The sequence below is a fragment of the Leptinotarsa decemlineata genome, unplaced genomic scaffold (assembly GCF_025532065.1).
Source record: "Leptinotarsa decemlineata unplaced genomic scaffold, Ldec_3_MD MMD2_tig00026363_RagTag_RagTag, whole genome shotgun sequence".
NCBI classification, from domain to species: Eukaryota; Metazoa; Arthropoda; class Insecta; order Coleoptera; family Chrysomelidae; genus Leptinotarsa; species Leptinotarsa decemlineata.
The window spans coordinates 1,043,089-1,058,302 of NW_027412706.1; the positions used below are offsets into that span (position 1 = coordinate 1,043,089).

At 34.1% G+C, this 15,214-nt stretch overlaps 2 protein-coding genes across 2 annotated transcripts in view; one reads left to right on the top strand and one right to left on the bottom strand.

Moving 5' to 3' along the window:
- The window catches only part of LOC111507750 (uncharacterized), a 41,194-nt gene that overhangs the window by 14,092 nt on the left and 11,888 nt on the right, over positions 1-15,214 (bottom strand). Inside the window, exon 2 of the mRNA XM_074185154.1 lies at positions 11,235-11,536. Coding sequence (XP_074041255.1) covers positions 11,235-11,536 — 302 coding nt within the window. The remainder of the gene's footprint in view (positions 1-11,234; positions 11,537-15,214) is intronic.
- LOC111514116 (uncharacterized) overlaps positions 1-15,214 on the top strand; it is a 51,776-nt gene that overhangs the window by 11,632 nt on the left and 24,930 nt on the right. The gene's annotated exons all lie outside the window — the stretch shown is intronic.

Below are 15,214 nucleotides of genomic sequence, written 5' to 3' on the forward strand. Positions count from 1 at the left end.
GAACGACATCTGTGATATAATTATGTTTCTAGTTTTCAGAGACGGAAAGACTTTACTTTCAGAAACTTGTGAATAAAGACTGGGTCAAACCCTAAATTTACAAATAATCATTCAGATTTTTAACTCATGAATCATTGTGTAAAATATTTCACAATATTGATATCTTTCAAAATATTATCATTGAAATAATATAGCCAGCATGTAATATATCTCGACTGTATAATCGACTTCATGATTCATTAAAGTCACTGTAGCTTGCAAAATTCAGAAAGGAGCTGAAGGAGGATTTACTTTCAAATGAATTTCTTCTACAAAATTTATGTCTAGTTGTGATTAATGATTCACTTATATGTGTGTATATATTTATATGTGTATGTGTACATATACACTGTACACATTATGTTTTCAATTACATTTTGGTTTTTGGGAGTATTTTATCGAATTTCGGTAACCATATTTGTTTCTGATGGTAAAATGATCAGCCAAAATGTCTCCGTTTATTTATTATTCTTTCATTGTCCTTCATTGAACGAACTAAGAGTAGGTGATAGCATGATTTGATGATAATTAAAGTTAATGTATAATTATTGTTATGAAGATGTAGAAGAGCAAGTTCTGATTACGTTACTCAAATGACAAGATCAGGACCTGAATTCTGCTTCTTGACAAAAATGAAGGATGGTAGCCGGTCGGTTCCACGTGGGTGCTTTGTTCACTCACTCAAATCGACCACCGTGTCGGTCGCTGGTTCAAGCATCAGGCTGAACGATCGATTATCACTTGCTATCGTCCAACCCGTGTTAGGAATCACACGTTAAAAGGTAGGACCCCGTTAGTCCTTAGCTCGCACAAGTTTTGACTTTGGAGAGTTGTCGTTCGTAGGGATGCGACAGCTAGTTAACGGAAAAACAGATTTTTAACAGATTTTTTTTAAATAGATATCATTCAAGAATTGTCTGTATACCTACTACATCTTGTAGTACATTTTGTCAATAAAATTAAATTATTATTATCATAAAATTTTTTCATAACTTGAAAAGATTACGTTTAAATCATACATGATCTCTTTCAAATTTTATTAGATAATTGAACATATAGGTTTTTGATTCAACTGTCATATCACAGTGATATTTGAGTTCATGAGAATAATAATACGTCATATAATATTCCAGATGAGATTTCAAATGTACTTTTTCGAATTACTATAATATTCACGAATGGATATCAGTCACATGAACAAAGACTAATATTAGCGAATTATCAAGAGATAGGAGTGATGAAAACACTTGAAGTCGTCGAGATTATTATTATATTAGTGACATTATTTAAACGGAAATATAGTTAATCGTTCTACATGAAAAGATACAGGATGTCGAAATGGATGATGTTGATGAATAATGCCGATATTTTGGTAGCAAAGTCTTGCAACTCCTTTTTCAGAGTACAGCTCACTCACATGCATCCAGTTGAAGGTCTCTAGATTTTTTTATTTGCCATTCATTCTCGAAATTTCAACGATTTTATGTCAAAAAAGCTGCCAGTCAAGATTTTCTTCTTTTCCTTAAGGATAATTTGGCGGTTGTAAAGTTTCTCCGTTTATGAGATCAATCATTTCTTAGAATCCCTAGAAATATATTTGTTATCCATTCCAAGAACCTGGAATGAGTTTGCGACCCATTTGATTTCCTCCAAATCTACTTTTTTGCCACCACCCATCCATTTCAGGGCCTGCTGCTTGCGGTTTTTATATATTTCCGGACTACTACTATCACTCACATTATGGTTGTATAGGTCTTTCATTAAACGCTTTCTATCTTTGAATTCAAATTAAACAAAGTGTGTGTGACATATCATCGTCCAATTTTCCAAGACTCTGGCATATAAATCAGGCTTAGATTTGAGGACCACTGCGGGGTCAAATCGCACGATCTTTGTGGCCAGTTCACCTCCACGTGAGATGACCATGCCCTCGAATCGCTTGTGTAGATTATCTAATACGGCATGAGTTGTGTGACACGTAGCGCCATTCTGGTGTCAAGATAATTCAATTCAGGCCAAGATAAGTTGGTAATTATCGACCTATAGTGCTCGCCGTTGAGAGTGATGGCCTGACCGATGTCCTTCTCAAAGAAATATGGATCGATGCCGCCATCCCAAAATCCACACCGAACACTGACACTTTCGAGATACATTGTACGCTCTTGGATCTCATGTGGATTAGTATCGTCCCAAATTCGACAATTTTGTTTGTTTACGTACCTATTCATCCAGAAATGGGCCTCATTGCTGAAGATAATTATTGGATGAAAATTAGGGTCAGTTGCCAGCTACTCCAGAGAACATTTAGCGAACATACGTCGTTGTCTATGATCGTTTACAATCAGTTCGTGGATCAGTTGAATTTTGTACGGGTCACGACGCCGAAGTCACGGCGCAAAATTCGCCCAAAGTTGTGGTTTGCGACTACCTCGAATTATCCTGCATACTCCAAGAAACAGCGGCGATATTTTCGGCAGATCTTGCGTTTCGTCGACGTACGGGAGTTGGTCAAGCGTTTACTGAACCAGTGGACCTAAATTCATCCACCATATTAGAAATAGTCCTCATGATAGCGACTGTAATATGGGCGTGGCGCGAGGTACAATGCCCGAACAGAACACCCATTTTGATAAAACAATTTTACTATTTGCACGTGTTGTTGAACGCTATATCCGTTCATGGTGATTTGCAAAACACATTGAATAAACAGATGTAGCTTCATCAAGATTGATGTTATGAATTGTTTGGTAGTCCCGTTATACATTACGTTACGTTACGTTAACATAAGTGCGTTAAAATATTCAAGTGAGGTATTTCTGAGACGATTTTAAGAAAAAAAGTCCATATGAACTTGTTTTCGAAAATGCTTCTTTTCGGAGATACGGGGTGTTGAAATTGAATTTTTTGTTCGCTTTTTGAAAATAACTCTTGCAAAAAATAAGTTATTTGCACGAAATTCGGTACCCGGGATTTTTTTGACGTGGGAAATCATAATTTCGTATTAATTTTCATGTAACATCTAGGGGGCGCTGCGTACGCTGTCATTATTTATTTCAAATTGCCCTAATTTTTTTGACAGTGAACTTTTTGTACTTTTCATGAAAAAACCTAATTCCTACTCCTTTTTCGAGTAAAAAAGTACACTTTCTCAGCAACGCTGGAGGTGATCGTTTTCGAGATATTTACAATTTTCTATATCGATCCTAAGCTAAGTGAAGTTGCTGAGAACATTACAAAAACTAAGTATGTGTTGGATCTCGTCAAAATAAACAACTTTTTCCTATAAAATGTTTAACGAAGAATGATTCGTTTTCGAAATACAGATTGTTGAAATTTTTCAAAACATAGTAGGTTTTTGTCATAACTTTTTTGCAATTTTAGTTATTTTCATCAAACTTTATAGGCAGTATACCCGTACAGACTTCTTCTAAACCGAGCATTATCGAACTGCTTATTCAATCCAATTCAAAAAAATTTGTCAGGTTCAATCATTCAATTAGAACTACATTTCGGAGTTTGTAGAAAAAACAATTCGGAGAAGTATTACGTTATTTATTAGGAAAATAAAGATATAAAAATTGAACAAAACAACTGTTACAACAGTCGTTCAAAGTGACGACCCCCAACAGTAATACAAGCTTCTGCTCTCCTCATCAAAGAATTCCACACCAGTTGAAAAATTCCCGGAGTGTTTCTTATCGTTTCGCAGCAAGCTATGATGCGATCTCTCAACATTTCTTCGTTTTCAATGGGGCTAGCATAAACCTGTGATTTTAGGTATCCCCAAAAGAAAAAATCGACGGGATTGAGGTCCGGTGACCTCGGGGGCCAATCTCAGTGCCTCCTCTTCCTATCCATCGTTGGGGATATGCTACATCTAAAAAATTTCTTGCTAGCACCCTAAAATGAGCAGGAGCTCCATCGTGCATAAACCAAGAGTGATTTCGGAGACCAATGAGAACATCTTCCATAAGTTGGGAAAGCTTTTGTTCCAAAAAATGTAGGTAAGCATCTCCATTCAAACGTAAGAGGAGAAAATAGGGCTCAATTAAATAATCCCCAATTATGCCTACCCATACATTAAAAGATAATCTGTCTTTGAGATGAGTTTGCGTTATCGCATGTGGGTTATCTTCCGCCCAGATGTGGTTTGTATGGAAGTTCATGATACCATTTCTTGACAAATTAGCCTCATCTGTGAAGGGGATTTTCGATAAAATTTGCGAATGTTGTTCGACTTGAAGCCATTGAGCAAATTCGATACGTGGTTGGGAATCACGTAGCGTAAGTGCCTGGGCACGCTGAATATGATAAGGATATAATTGCTGTTCCTTTAAAATTCTGTAAACTGTCATGTGACTCACATTTAAAGTTTGACTAATTTTTCTTGTACTTGTCTCTGGATGTTCACTAATTTCTTCGAGAACCCCTTCTCCAGTTCTACAGTTCTTGTAGTGCGTGGCCGTCCTACTGCAGAATTTGTTTCAAAGCTTCCAGATTCGGAAAGTCGCTGGAAAAGATTCGCAAATGTCGCTGCTCAAGAAGTCACGCGTTGGGGATACTTTTTCTGATAGATGAGTTTGGCCTCGCTTGAATTTCCGTCAGCCAAGCCGTTATGCTAAAACCATATCAGCCATTTCAGCATTCGTAAAGTCGGGCATGGTACCAAAAAATCACTTTATAAACTCCGAACGGTGAATTTGTCAATTAATAGTTAAAAATGTGACAGCGAACTCGTATTTTTATAAACAAACTTTCATAGCCTACTCGATTTAATTAACTTAATTTGCAAGCGGAGAGTGACAAAAATTATTGAAATCAAATTTGGCTATAAAGTAATATGCATCGATATAGAAAATTGTAAATATCTCGAAAACGATCACCTCCAGCGTTGTTGAGGAAGTATGCCTTTTTTACTTGGAAGAGGTGTGAGAATTAGGTTTTTTCATGAAAAGTACCAAAATTTCACTATCAAAAAAGCGTATGCTTTTTTGATAGTGAAATTTTGATTCAATTTCAACACCCCGTATCTCCGAAACGAAGCATTTTCGGACACAAGTTCATATAGACTTTTTTCTTAAAAGTGTCTCAGGAATACGTCACTTGAATATTTTAACGTACTTATGTTACACCCTGTATATCAATCTTCCTCGAAGCATAACTCTATCCATATACAGCTTGCGTCATCAATCTCTTCTACTTGACGCCTGGCTGAGGTAATGCACCCTCCACATCCAAAAAAGCATATAAAAGCAGTTTTTCATGCTCCAAAGCATATTCTAATTTTTCCATGGTCCAATAATCCAACATTAAGCCGTTTTTATTGACATTTGATCTATGCGCATATACGTCTCGATGCAGTGGTAGTCAGTGTATTAAGTCTCTAATATGAGTGACAAGTAGTATTTCCAAAGTCTTCAGTGCAAAAGGCATGAAACTGACTGGTCTTAAGGCCTTTGCTGAATCCTGTCCGATTTTCACAGGTTTCGGAATTGGATACATACCATGTTTTTGGTATGTATCCCATTCCGTTACTTGCCTTGAGAATCACTCACATTTTTCAAAGTAGAAGTTCCAATCTCACTGCTTCTTTTGAATTCCTTCTTGCTTCGCCATAAATACATATCATAATTGAATACACTTTGGTCAAACCTGACAGGTTTTCTGACAGATCGATAAATACGTTATTGCATTTATTTTGACTTATTCGTGACCCTCTTTATAATACGCAATAAAATTGCCTTTTTCTCATCAGTATTCAAGGGAAACTACAAGTGTGCTATATGACTGAATTCAGAATTTGATGCAGAATCCAAAAACAAATTGAAAAATCTACGTAACCATTTAAAAAAACTTGGCATCGGTGTCGCGACACCCTAACGGATGACGCCTAGTGCTGGATCTCTACGTAAATAAGAGGACCTCTTGACATCAAAATCATCTGCTTTCACGAAATATGGATATTCACTTACATTTTCCAGATATTTGCCCGCCTTCGTGTAAATTTGTCTTCAAAAACATTGTCACACAAATACTTGAATTTTAAATTAATTATTAGTAAGTAATTGTTATCTGACAGTTAATAGTTGATAGAAAAGAAATAAGATTGAATGAAAATGAGAGACTTTTTATATTTTCCAAGATATTCACTTCGAAATGATTAAGTAAATATGTACTGATCCATTAACAAAGGATCAAGAGTATTAAAAACGATAAGATGATATCAATCTGACGAAAAATCTAAAAACACTCACTAGTAGGATAACGTTAAAGCTTCTGAGAATTAATTCCTGGAAAAAATTAAGTCGAGCCATTCACAACATTTTGTATTAGATTGTTTCGAAAATGAATCAGAAGATCTATAGTAGAAATTTACTTTGGTCACAGAAAACCGCCTTTTATTCCAGTGAATAGCTGCAAGTATCTATGAAATTATATTTTATGTGCAGTTAGTAAAAAGTTCACAATACCAATGGATCATTTGTTGTAGGTATCATCATCAATTATATTGTTGAAATGGTTCGTTTGCATGATATAACAAATATAGTGTGGACATAAGCGCCTCCTCTTAACTTAACTCAACAAGATATCAAAGCCAGACAAACCTTTCGTGAAAATAGTCATTTCTAGTACTTTTTGATAAAAAAGACAATAGTGTTGCGTCACACGTCGCAGAGAGGGCGCAACCAACTTTTCTTTCAAATAGAAAGGAACTTTTGTGATGAATTATTTGATATAGATTTCAATTCTCTATGCATTTCATTATTTTTGAAAATCGTATCAGCCTTTGCTGAGTAGGTATTTAGCAGTTTCATATTACTTTCAAGGATTTTCGAACAAAAGATAATTAGAAAATGTGTCTTAAATTCGCTTGAGTTGTGAAGTTTATTTACAAATTCCTTATGGGATGTTTCTGAAGTAATATCTCATTCTAGCTATGAGCTCTGGAGTAGACTGCGGTTATGTAATGTAAACTATAGATTTTACCATTTTAAGAGACCATTGAATTACATGAAAGTGAAAGTACTTTCCAAAAAACTACTTCTATATGACCAATGAATATTACAACTCTTTTTTCTGTTCAGTTTGTACTCCAAACATATGTTATGGAATGGGCGTTTCATGCTATAGAAAATGATACTGGTTTGCTTATAGACTGATCGAATTAGGGGTATATTATATGAATTGAAGGGGTTATATTTTCAGGAGAGATTAATTTTTAGAAAAGAAAGTTTTTGGCTTTCTACTACTCCATCTGATACAAAAAAAAGGATGAGAGAATCTTCCAAAGAAAGGAAGGAAGGAATCAATTTGAAAATGAGTAACTCTATACATGGATGTGTAGATCATGCAAAGAAGTAACTTTCAGACACAAACTGAAAGAAAGTCCTCCTGAAACAGCTACTTTCATATAAACATTGAATTACACTCATCCTTTTTTTTTGTATCAGATGGAGTAGTAGAAAGCCAAAAACTTTCTTTCCCAAAAAGGTTATATTATACTTGTTAAGCCTAATCGGTCCCAAGATCTCTTTATATCTGCAGAAAAAAGAACAATTCGAAAAGCAAGAATTCAAATTGGCCGCGTGTCTGTTGACCAATAAAATTGAACGTGACTCGAGCGGAGTTGCCAAGTTTGTTGGTTTTTAATATACAATCACAGATCTGATGATCCAATTTGACAGACGCCATTTTTGTACGCATACAACTTTTATAATTATCTAATAAAAGAACTTTTTTTTTGTAAAAGATATGTCTTGGCGGGAGCCTATTTTGCTGCATATTCCATGTCTTTAGTTTACATTCCGAAAAATATTCTTTTAGGTTATTTTTGGATTGAATTTCATCATTACTACCACCAAAAAGGTTAAAATATATTTTATACCTAGTTGTAAAAACAGATCATCCATACCAGACAAAAAGTTTTTCAGTGTTCCAAAACACGAAACTCTAAGAGATCTATGGTTTTCTTCACTTGGCCGAGCTAAAATAAAAATTAAATTAAAACTTTCCTTCCTTTGATAAAAGACAAAGTCTGAAATGAATGTGATATAAATAAAAGAGACCTACTAAATATACCACCTACTTCATTTCGGTACCAAAGACCAAAGTATTGCAAATTTTTTAAGTAAAATTCATCGATCATTTCAAAATCGACTCTTGGTAAGTTGTCGGAGTCAGCTTTAACAAAACTAGGTTCAACATTCATTTTGAAATTATTTTAACAAAAATATGAAGTTATGTGTGGAAACCATTGACATTAGGAAGAGCACATTGTCGCATACACTACAGAGGGCGCTGGCTGACAATATGGCTAAAATACCAGTAATATTGAATTTCTTATTTTTGATGTGTTGCATGAATAATCATAATTTATTTATTTCATTAGGGTTCATGAGCATTCGAAAACCATTCGAAAATACAGTTCGTTACATTCTATTTAGAAGCATATTTAGATATAACTAGTACTATATCAGTTATCAAGGCAAATATTATTGTCCATTTTTATGCTTAATTCGTGGATTCGAGCGATCTTATTATTGTATATTTATTTGTTTGCTGGCTTTATTCTTAAAAAAATTAATAAATAATTACAGAAAATTTAAATTTTTCAACATTGAGTTTCAACTTTTTCTTAGATGACAGCTCGCGTAGGAACAATTAGTTTTTTCATCGAGTTTAGTTTGTGTGTATTTTAAAAGTGTTCTAGAGATATATTTGAATATTAATATGGTGCATTCTTGTGCTGATTTTAATTGTGCGGAAAGGCACAAGAAAACAGAAAGCGCATTGGTTTATAGGTGAGTTATTTCATATAATGAGTTTAGGTTCCCAAACGATAAAATGATGAGAAAAAAATGGGTGAAAGTTTCGAAAAGAAAGAACTACAATCCTTCTACTCTTCCAAGACTTTATAGAAATCATTTAAAAAGTGACTATAAATGAAAGGAGAACGAAAATATTGAATATGATGACACAGTTTTTTATTTCAACTTCAAGTATTCTCCACAGAAAGTATTATCTGGAGTTAATACTGTTGCTGAAAGTATGAAACAAAATGAATTAATATTTTTGGAAAAAAATCAAATGCTTTTCATTTTACTTCATTAAATTTTATCATATGAATAATGGTATTACTTCAGAGGCTTTTGTTGGATCAGTTCGAGTACAATCAATTATGTCTATACTTGACCTCACTCAACCTTCCTCTCAAGTTTTGGAAGATTTAACAGATTACCCAAGCGAGCCTATAACGCTTGAATTTAGTAGCTATATTAGAAAGAGATATGTATGTAGGAATCGATTTTTTTATAATAAATGGCACTTGTACAGATTGGGGATTGTAGAATAAATTGAATAGTTGAAATGATTCTTCAATCCAGTTTGCTATATTTTTTGATTTTCATAAGTGTATATTATAAAATAATGCATAAAATCATAGTTTAGGTAAATATTTTGTGGTCTTTCGACTTTTTGTACCGATTTTAGATATATAACTTATTTCCAAACATGATTTTTCATGTACATTTTATTCTATGTGGAAAATTTTTCATTAATTGAAACGTTAACGGGTTCATATACACTTCCATAATTGAATTGATAATTATAGGCTTCGTAAATTTTACGATTTGACAATGTTGATTATTTATATTGTTCCTATTGGTCAATGGAACAGGTAGCGGGAATAGGGTCGCAATGTCACCAGCCTACCACATTCGATTTTTAATAATCAATTACGGGAAAACTATGGTACTTAGAGAGCTGAAACAAAGTGCACTGTTTTTCAATTTGAAATTTCTATCAAGTGAACTATAAACCAAAAATCATTAAATAAGCCCATTACCCAAACCTACCAACCGGTTTGGATAATTGTCAACTAGCTTCTTTCGTCGTGATAAAGAGGAACCTCATCTTGTTTCCAAAAACTCATTCGGGCAAATTTGATCATTTAGAAGAAGTCACTAGATCACCTGATATGAGGCATCTAGATGTTTTTGAAAGCATACGTGACATTTAAATTGTACTGTACACAACAGTAGCTCATTTTCATAACTCGCGAATAGAAAAAGAGGTACTTGCAACGAAATTACTCCAGTAAATTTCATAATGTAGGAAAAATATATAAATAGACTCAATCATTGTTGGGAAGTGAATGATGAACATTTTGAATATTAATTGAAATTAACTAAAGTGAGTTTTGTTTTCTCGACATTATGATATTTATAGTTTTCTTGCACATTCTCAAAACAAAATCAATAATTTGAGCAATAATAATAATAATCATCTGATACCACAACTTAGTTTTTATCTTTCATTACCTTATCCAGACACTCTTTCTCAACCAATTTGGTAATGTGAAACTAGCCTTCAGAAATCAAAAGACTCATTTTGTTCTGAATTAAAAGATAAAGAAGATGTTATAACAAATCATTGACTTAGATCATCAGTCCTTCTTTGACAATATTAAAAGTTTAGACTCGAAAAGTATTGTTCAAAAAAAAAGTTTTTAAAAATGTTTTTTGAGCCTGTTATATACTTATCTCCTCATATTGTGAGAGACAAAAGACGATAGTTGCCAGTTTCTAGATTAAAATCCAAGAACATAAATTTTCTAGTAATTCACTTACTTTTCATCAATTCTTTCAAATGCCATTTTGACTCCATTAATTGATTTTATTTATAGCTCAACATTGAAATATATACCTCTTGTTCTACAAAAAAATGTCAAAGATACCATGAGGTTCATTTTTCTGTGCCACGAAAATAATTAAAGTTTCAAAGTCAGGGTAACAGGGTAACATTTGAAATTATTCTTCTCATTTCCGTTTACTATCGGCTTCAATGAAGTATACTACCGTTATGAATTCCCAATTTATTTTTCCAAAAACAACTGAATGGCGTCATGTACATTGATTTAGTTCTCACTGGGTATGTACTAGATTGAACAAGGTTGAGAAAATTGTAATTAAGTGTTGAGTACTCAATCTATTGAAAACAAATTTTCCTCACCAGAACAAAAATACTGTTTCTCGACGCGCTTTTCGCGTTAGCATAATCAGGAGATAACTAAGAAAAGTGTTTTCCATGGATTCATTTCACACCAGAGGTTCCAAATTCTACTTATTTCAGCTACGAGTTTGAATCTATGGGATATTTCGAAATCGGATAAAAATATATTAAAAATTTTACCTTACCTCTTCTCGAAGACTTTTCGATCTTGAATTGATAAAACGGTTTGTCTATAGACGTATACTGGGGAATGTCTTCCCCTTTGACTACTTCGATTTTGTCGTTTATTACAAATATTCTTCTGGCAGTCAGCAGACCGAAAGAATGTTTTTTGGGACCATGCAACGGCCTATACCGAATGTTTTTGTTCACTCTGTCAAAGATAACATCCGGGCAAGTGCATTCCATGACCTCATTTTGGAAGAGGGTTCGGTTGAGTTCTTTTTCCATTCTATTTCCATTTGCGTGAAACAGTTGTAGCATTTCTCTGTAAAATAATTGAGGGAATTTATTAATGCACAAGCCACTTTTTAGGTTATGTATATAGTAAATTAAATATTTTTACAGGAGTTACTGATATCCGAAATCGGTGATAAGAATTATTCAGTTCAAACTCACTTCATGGGTTCAAAACTACCTCCTACGTGAAGAATTGATGACATACAGGACCACACCCTGAATCTGAAGCTAGTTCAAAGCTAGGAGTTCATGATTGGATTGGCAGGAATCCTCCAAGAATGAACAGTGCAGTTGTCAAGGCTTACTGGATTCGATGGAAGAATGTATGAATTTATATATGAAGTCAAGTAGATAACGTTCCTCATCGAACTTGAAATGTGAATTTCTGATCATTCTTATACCTTTTCATCAGCTACAAAACTTTTGGGATGATCCCCATCAATTTCGAATGTTGAAAATTCGAGGACTTTTGTCCCAAACTTTTCAATATTCTGAATACAGCACTTATACAATATTCGAAGACACGGAATTATACCAAGATAATCAGAGCTAATCATAAATTAGTTTCGACTTATAAGGTCGTTTAACACCTGATTTGCTACAGCATCTCACTTCATGACTTCACTCGTGAAATGAGCATTTTTCCCGATTTTTGGATCAAGATCTGATCAAGTTTTTTTGGAAAAAATCAATAATTTTTGGAATTTCAACAGCTATTGGAAGTACAAAAGTTTCTCTAGTCTCAAATTGTAGTCTTTTTGAAAATGCATTTTTTTTCAAAGTGAACTATCATTTTACTAGTCGAGCCCTATCATCTGATATCTATATTGAGGTAGTTATGAAACAATCTCTAATCTGCCATTTCGTAGCTGGGGCCTTCTTGGATTTACAATAATATAAAATTCAATAAATTGTATTGTCTTCAAAACTAAATGTTTGTTTTAAGGTGATTGACAATGTTTCATGACGAATTTCACTAGTTGGACTTCCATTGTCTAATATATAAAATGATTTGAAATCCCTGGAACAACTAAAATTCTTCTTTTTATATTTGTTCCAGGGATTTCAAATCATTTTATATATTAGACAATGGAAGTCCGAACTAGTGAAATTCATTTTTTATTAACAAGTTACATATATTTAAAATTATAATTGAATCAAATCAATAAAATACTTATTTGAAATTAACAAAAAATAAATAATAATTGCACAAAGAATCTTTCCCTCGGTAATCTTAAAGGTGCGATTTTCTTCCATCCTTTACATAAAAGAGGACGTATGCTTCTCCACTCACAAGCGACTTTGGTGAAATTGGTGACACGTGTGAATCGTTGTATTTGTGCCACGCGCCAGTATACGGGTGTCTGCAGTATGCTGTATAATGTCCTCTGTTAGTAGTCCCACTGTGATTTGAAAGTGCATATAGATTATAACAAGTAGCCACATTTTCTGCTGTAAAATTGTCCATATCCAATCCTTCTAGAGGAAATTCGATGACATCATTCAATTTGCCTCTACTTTCCGTTGGAGAGAATCTTTTTAAATGTATACTAAAATATAGGGAAACTTGTAGATTGATAAGGACATTGTGCATTTTCTCCTTTCGTTGCATTTCGAACACGCCGGTTTTTCATTTCCATCCAAAGTTTCTTCTCTTGTAAAAGAATTCAAGCATTGCCACAAATGTTACTGAAGAATATCCACAGTGTGTGCGTTTAATCGTGGATTTCAATTGACCAACGAAATTATCTACAATCTTAGAGTTATGCATCCTCAAATATGTGAGCCATGACTCTTGTGCATTTCCGCTGTCGCTCAATTTTTCGTCAATCTCCGTTAAGATTGGTTTAGGTTTCTCATTAATTATATTAACCTCTTCATGTAATCCTTCTGAAAGATAACGAAGAAACTTCTGGGCGTCTTGATGAGAATTACCCATGAATCGAGGAGCAAAACTTTGAATCTGATTTTTTAAGGAGGCTGTATTTACTAATTTATCAAATGAATCTTCTGACCACAACTCCTTGATGACTTCTGCAAACGATTTGATTAAAGCACCCTTCATATTAGAAATACTAGTATTGATATCTTTCATGAATTCATCCTTTTTCAAATATTCCAATAACCATCTCGTATTTGACAAACATTGAATTACGCTGTTCATGAAACAGGTGTTACCAATATTTTTTAAACCATTTAACCCAAAGGTTTTGACTGAAGAATTTATCACTGAACAATCCAAAATATCTTTGAAACCCATTTGAAAATTTGGCTGAGATAAAGTATTTTTTCCATTTGCTTTTATTTTAATTTCATAAAGTGGTTCCTTATTACCTCTCTTTTCTTTATGAAATTGGTTTTCAGGAAACAAGTAAATTTCATCAAGTTTTTTGGCATCAGGGAGAGTACCGAAAAACGTAGCTGCATTTCCTCTTTGGATGGCTATACTAATTTTCTGAATGAGAAAAGATATGGCTCTTGATTCGTGGGTTTCATCGGTTACCTTTTTTCCAATTTCATTGATGAAAGATAAGGCTTCAGTACCGAAAACACCAAACGTTTCAATAGCTATTGGGCGAAAGATATAATTATTTCCTAAATTCTGATATTTTCGTAGTTTGGAACTTTCTCCTAAAGAAGCAGCAGCACCGGCTTTCGCAGAAGTAGCAGGAAGATGGCAAGTTGCTAATGTATCTACACAAGTAAAGTCCCAAACAAGAGATTTACCATTTTTCCATGGAACAAGTGTCATACCATCCGGCCGTTTTCCGTTGTCTCGACTTGGGCCTATGAGTTCTAAAATCGCAGGAATTTTTGCTGAAGTTAAAGCCCTTTTGATTAGATAATTAATTGCATATTGGCGAGATAAACGACCAACGCTAAAACGGCAGCTCAACCCATGAGTACCTGATTCATCCACAAATGCACCACATTTACAAAAGTGTTGAACACACAGTGGTGTACCAAGTCGAAATCCGATGGCAAGTCTGAAAGAGTCGTCATCCAATAGAGTCCCAAGTGATGCTACTGGAACAGCATTTAACCAAGCACCAGATTCTTTCACAGTTACTGCGAGAAGACGAGCCTTATTTTTTAAGTGTCAGAAGCTGCCTTTAGTAAAATACTATTTGCTTGATCTAGTAATGGTTCATCCCATTCCCTCTGGTTTTTCATGTCTCCAATTTTCATTGTTTGGCCAGTTCTAGATTCCCAAAGAGATTTTCCCCGATCAAAAACACAATCAGATATAATCAGATATTGGCTTTGGGTATTGTAAGATAATTTCTATCAGATTGGAAACACTGCAAAATGAGGACAGAAATGATGGCAAAGCGAGTGAAGTGGCTGAACGAATTCCTAATCCTCCTCTAGAAACTGGAAGTGATGCCTGTAACAAAGTTTCGTCTTCGATACGGTTATTAGTAATGAGTTCCAGCATCCTTCTTAATTCGTCATCGATATTTTGTAATCCCTGTTCGTCATGCCAAGTAGGGCTGCACCTCAAAATATACCATAATTTTGGAATGGCTAATGAATTCTTCAATAAATGGAATGCGACATGTGTTGGTAAAATAGATAAACGTCCTGACATGACACGAAGTGATTGTAATTTTTCTTCCAAACAAAATTTTAAGGCATCATCGGATAATGGGGCACCAAGAAGAAACCAATTGGGTTTTTCAATTACTCGTATACCAGGAGCTAT